Here is a 6,411-nt window from a genome sequence, read left to right on the forward strand (position 1 = left end):
CCTCCTCCCTCTCTTTTTCTTCTTCTCGATGGTGCGAGTTGCAGGCACCTGGTGACGGAAGGTGGATGTCAGACGGCGATTGGGCAGTCGCCAAATAGATTTGATGCAAGACAATAAATCTTACACAAGTCTCTATGGATCTTAGTGGCACCGAGTTCTAGACAATGGCTAGGGTTCCATCGACTGCAGTGCAAGGGCTCGACCATCGACGACGATAGGTAGGACTGAGACCACGAGCAAGGTGGTTGCGGCAGAAGGCACGACAGTGGTGGACAGGAGTGGTGGTAGATCTAGGGCTTTACGTAGAAGAGATGGGAATGAGCAGCGCCAGCAAGCGCTCTACGAAGAAGAGATGAAGATGGAGAGGGTTCTTACGTACGCAAACCAAGGAATGAATGTACATATATATTCATTTATTTTATATAAACGAGGACAGTTTTTTAATTTAGATTTCTTGTTTTATGATATATACACTTGTATATATGTTTTATGTTAAACATTGAGTTCATTTGTGATTTATATACTGTGGTAGATATTTTTGTTTATTTTTTACTACTTTGATTTTATGAACATTGAGTCAAATTGTGATTTATATACTGTACTATCATATGATGTTATATTGAGCTTTCAAATGACGCAACCACCTATTTGAATACATTTATATTTCATATATTGGTTAGAATATTTGCAAGCATTTAATACAATGTTCTAATAAACATGAATCCACAAGAAAAATCAAGAAGTTGCCTTGAAACTATTTGTATTTGAGAACATATCAAATATATTTACCAGTATAGTTCATATATTGATTAGAACATTTGCAAAAACCTAATATAATATTCAAATGTATATTTAAAAATAATATGAATCTGCCAGTAAAACTAGTTACTTGATATGTGAAAAGAATCTACCAGTAAAACTAGTTGCTTGATACGTGAAATGCGTTAAATGAAAAATAAAATCATATTAAATGCATTTTCTTTCTCCAATTGAAAAAAAAAATTACTAATTAGTATTACATAATAAATGTATTCTCTCTCCAATATTAAGGATTGTGGAAATATTTTCATATTATCTCTCATTAATGACCTAAAAACAATTATAAAAAAAAAGTAAATTTGTCCAAAATTATCTGAGAAAGTCTCTATTGAAAATTTTTAAATTTAAGGATATTTATAAAATACATAGCCCAAATATATTTTTTTTAATGTAAAAATCTCTTTACAAATTAGAATATTGTCAAAAAAAAAAAAATCCTACGATTGATGTAGATATTTTTCCTAACACATACTTAGGATTATCGTTAAAAGGCTAATTATTAGTGATCAACAGATTTATAGTTGAATACTTTACTCTATCGAATTTTAAAAATAAATAAATAAATATTTAAAAAAATCTAAAAATAGGAGGAAAATGACTTTTGATATTCGAGGGAAACATTTGTGGGCACACTGGCAGCAGACGATTGCCGTTTTCTTGGTAACTTCGCCCACAATTGGAAGAAAAACTCACGGTCCTCGACTGCGTAGACTTTGACGAAATCGCGGAGTAATGGACACGTGAGTGACGATTTTTCATTTACATTCCGCATTGACCGTTGCTTAACTTTCCTTTTCATCATTTCTCCCACTCAATTCTCTCCTCTCCCGATTCTCCTCCTCATCGCCGATCATTTCCGAAACTCTCCGGCAATTACTACCTTCACGGATTGGTCGCCGATCATCTCATCAATATTTCGAATCCGATTGGATTTCAATTCTCTCCTCCTTTTGATTCTCCGGTCAACACTTCGAAGTTTTCTGGCATTAAACAGAGCCGTTCTGTTTCTCCCCAGGTCGTCTTTCTTCGCTTTTTCTGTTCTTCATTTTGATGCCTTTCATCTATTTTCACACACACACACACACATATATATATATATATATATGTTAGGTCAAGAATAAGATCAGTCTTAGAGTTTTTCAAGTGATTTGGATCGAAGTTACATATATATATATATTTTTTCTGTTAGAAACTGTTTATAGAAATTGGTTTTAGGTTAGGTATACTTTCAAAACAAGATTTTATTGTATACCAAGTGTTTTGAATTTGAATTATACTACCTCTGCTTATTTACTGTGGATAGCTTTTATATATATATATATATATGTATATAACGAATTCAACCATGGAAGACGTGGGAGAGACCATTGAAAATACAATGACTAAAATTAGACAGTAAAAGATAAGTATATGTTAAATAGAAATTTGAAAACAATAAATTTAGCAAAAACATAGTTGTATTTCATGTTTTCATATAGGTGTTTAGTAGCATATTCAAATTTTAAATTCCAATTTTTCGACTTTGAATTTTCCTAAAGAAAAAAAAGTTCTGACTTCGAATAATTGAGTGTTCACTATTAAATGTATTGGACGGGAGTTAAAAAGAAATTTTACGAGCAATACTTACTTGCTAGTTGAGTTGTAATCAATATTTTTTAAGTTCAATTTTGTGGTTATAGTTTGCTTAGTAGTCAACTCATTCTAGATATATATACTGAAAATTAAATTAGTCTAATAAAAAAAACCATACACAACTTAAATTCAATGTCTAACAACACAATTGACAGATAGACAAATAGAATAATAATAGAGATAGATAGACATAGAGATTGGTATTGTAGTTTGGTAGAATATTACCTACTTAAGGGTTAGTGTGTCTGATAGAAAGAAATTTCACTAATAATAAAGTTAAACAATTATAACGAAGTATTTATCTATTATACTCATTTTACAGTAACTCATGTAACTTAGGCTCTCCATAAGTTTAAAATCCCCTTGCTCCCATTGTAAAGCTCCTTTCAAGCCTTACCCTTCAAACAATCTCACTTAAATTTTTCCAAGTGTGAGACCCCTTAGTATAAACCGAATTTATGCTCCCCTAAATATAAAGAAGTCTCGAAATCACTCGTAGTAATATGCCTCTGATTAACTCATTTCAGCCTTAGTCTCAATGACTCTCAACAACAACCTCATAGTAAGGTTCACATAATTTTCTTTTCAATAAACCATAAGCACAACACGCTCTCTTACAAATAAATGGGTTATCTCTAAAAGAGAAGATACTACTACAAAAATAACTTCAGAATGAAAAAATATATATATATATATATATTTTACAACACAAAATCAAGAAGGTGACGCCTACAAATCTGAAACAAACGAGGATAGATGAGATCCGTAAATCTGGAATAGATGCTTGACATCCATCAAGACAATAATGCAAAACATTTTGCGTGTGAAAAAAAAAAAAAAAAATAGCGCACTGAAGTAAATTATACCAAAGTGACCACATTTTAAATTGTTTGGTTGCTAACCCATGTTAGATGTTTGTTTACTTATGCTGGCTTTGGTGGCCTCATTTGTTAAGTTTTAATCTTTTTTATGGTTAGATATAAAGAGATTATGGGCCTGTTTGGGGCCCAATATCCTATGTGAAGAGATGATATAGTCTCTATATTACTATTTGGTCCACTGATATACCATCTCCCCTTTTCACCTCCTTCAACATGTGCACAATAACTCTCGGCTTCTCTACCCCCACTTCCTATGTCTCTTTCCTTCTCATACCTGATCATCACTCTCTCCTCCCTTCATATGGTTCACTTACGTTTTTATTTCTTTATTCTTTTCTTCAATTTTTTCATTATACTTCGGGTGTAATATTTTTCCATTATATCTATTTTATTAAGAAACCATGGTATTTCAATCTAGTTTCGTACACTCATTTTTAACCTTCAATTTATATACATAATTTTTTCCTCTAGTGTCCTAAGATACAGTATATTAATAATTTATTATCTATAAATTACGTCATTCAAGTTTTCATTTTTATTCTCTTAGTATATCAATTATTTATCTGTATAATGCCCATTAAAAAAATCACAATATTTTGGATTAAATCTTTATACACAATTTCTCAAAAATTAAAAAGTATATATATATATATATATATATATCTTCATATACAACATCAATGTTCAAAATCTACTATTCAAAAGTCCATTATAAAACCTCAATAGAAAACTCATCGAGAAAAGCCTCAACGAAATCCCTAAAATCAAACAAAAGCAAAACCTTTTTTTCTTAAATGTCTCACTAAAATATTTAACTGAACATTCATAACCCTTTAGTTCTTGATAGTTTTTAAAAATTAAATTTATAAATACTATTTTCACTCGTTTACTTTTACTTTTTATTTTATTTATTATTTGTCTTACTTTTGAAGACTTTTTTCAAAATTCAAGTCACGTTCATCCCTGACTTAGAATTAAATTTCATATTTTTTAATTTTGGTATTTCGTTGACTATTTACGATTGGTCTTAAATTTTGACTGAGTTTTTTTAAACAACAATAATAATAAATTATTTAAAAGAAAATAATTGAATATAAAAAACTGAATTGATACGATAATTGAATTATAAGATTTAAAAAAAAAATAGTGTTCATATAGGTAAATTATTTTAGAGTACACAAAAATAAACTAGATATCATTGACATATAAACTTTGAACACCCAAACATAGACATATGAACTCAAACATAATAACTTTGCACACTCAAACACAAACATATGAACTCAGATAACACAATTAAACACAGACATCAGAACTCCCTAGACATTAGAATTTCAGACGTGCGCCCCAAACGGTCCTTATGAGTTATTAGAAGACATGGTGGATATTATTGAATCCACAATTCAAGATTGCTAGGTCTCGTTTGTTAAATATATTATGAACATAATATATGAGGAAAACATGATCATAAACTTGTTCACTTCAAAAATGATTTGAAGCACTTCGTAAAAAAATTATTGTAAAGAGGTGTTGAAATGCAATATGCAGGAGAAAAAATGGAGATTGAAGAAGCTATAATGAGGCTTGTTCTTCGTTACCTCCCAGCAAAATCCCTAATCAGATTCAAATCCGTCTCAAAGAACTGGTACAATTGGATCAGTTCCCCCTTCTTCGCTCACCAACAAGCCACTCATTTCACCAAAACCTCCGGCTTCGTCTCTCAATCCGACCACCGTCTCTGCCCCTTCTTCATCCCTCTCCACCGCCACTCCCACGGCGTTCCTTCCTCCACCCCCCTCTTCTTCCTCCCGGAATCCTCCACCGTCAGAACCACTTCCCACGGCCTCCTCTGCTGCAAAAGCACTTTCGAAGACAACACTTATTTCATAACCAATCCCACCACTGAACAATGGACAAAACTCCCTGAACCCACTCTGTTTCACTCCTCTGCCACTGCCGTTGCCCTCGCTTTTACTCCCTCCACTTACAACTTCTACTCCCACTTCCAACTCATATGCGCTGTCCCTATTGATTCAGTTCATGCTGTTTATTTTGAAATTTACTCTTCTAGGACCAATTCTTGGAGACTTGCTGATTCCCAATACTTCTATGATGGTGATGATTTGAGCTTTAAAGGGGATGGTTTGTTAATGAATGGATTTGTGTATTGGGAGATGTCGAATGGCATCGTTCTCGGGTTCGATTTGAAATATGAAGAACATGGGGAGATTTTGCTCCCTCGTGATCTTCCTCGTCCTCACCATGGAGCTCTAATGGAGATGAATGGAGAGTTGTGTTACATTACGGTAATTACGATGAAGAATGACGACAATGATTATTATTGGTTGGTGGTGTATGGCGGCGGCGGCAATGAGATGGTGTTGAAGAGAAGAATTCCACTTCATGATCACAATGGGGGTTTGATGATGAGAGGGGATATTGAAGGAGAGGTTAGAGTTTTGTCTTGTTTAAGTGAGGGTGCGGTGATGATTCTTGTGGGGAGCAATATGATTCTCTATCATGTGGAAGAAAGGAAGGGGAAGTTTGTTGGAAAAGTAGGTCCGATGGAGGTTGCCGCTGTCGATGTCGATGACGGTGGCTTGAGGTTTCTGCCGTACGTGAATACCCTTGTGAGTGTGTGTCCAGTGGAAGAGATGCCGCCGGAGGATCATGAGTTTGATAAGATTTTGAAAAGCAAGGGCAGCATTGTTTAGGGTGTTTTGGGGTTGGATATTTGATCATGTATGTACGTGTGTGTGAAGAGTTTCTCGTTAGACAAATTTAAATAATAATATGTTTAACTAAAGTATGGATTATGTATGTGGATTAATAATTTATCACATTGGATTATTAGATTGGGTCATATTATGTGATCTAATTAATTAGGACCCTAAATTCTTAATTGAGTATGAACTTAATGGATAGAAGCTCATTTCTACTTAATTAGGATTTAATGGAAACTATAATTGAACTAGTATAGAAAGAGATTTTAGGGCTATGGTCCCAATATACCAAAACAATAGGCACTCTAAGTATTTCTTGAATGCCATCTAGAGATATCTCACCTAGGGCATTCGGA

General features: G+C 33.2%; 1 protein-coding gene across 1 annotated transcript; it reads left to right on the forward strand.

Moving 5' to 3' along the window:
- Positions 1–1,548: 1,548 nt before the first annotated feature.
- On the forward strand, positions 1,549–6,182 carry LOC120069574 (F-box protein At5g49610-like). Its single transcript, XM_039021364.1, has 2 exons — positions 1,549–1,834; positions 4,881–6,182. Exon 2 carries the CDS (start codon positions 4,889–4,891, stop codon positions 6,044–6,046), a length of 1,158 nt encoding a protein of 385 aa, XP_038877292.1. The 5' UTR covers positions 1,549–1,834; positions 4,881–4,888; the 3' UTR covers positions 6,047–6,182.
- The last annotated feature ends 229 nt before the right edge of the window (positions 6,183–6,411 follow it).

The sequence above is a fragment of the Benincasa hispida genome, unplaced genomic scaffold (assembly GCF_009727055.1).
Source record: "Benincasa hispida cultivar B227 unplaced genomic scaffold, ASM972705v1 Contig508, whole genome shotgun sequence".
Classification (NCBI taxonomy): domain Eukaryota; kingdom Viridiplantae; phylum Streptophyta; class Magnoliopsida; order Cucurbitales; family Cucurbitaceae; genus Benincasa; species Benincasa hispida.

Coding starts and splice junctions, on each gene's coding strand:
- LOC120069574 (XM_039021364.1), top strand. CDS start 4,889: ATGGAGATTGAAGAAGCTATAATGAGGCTTGTTCTTCGTTACCTCCCA.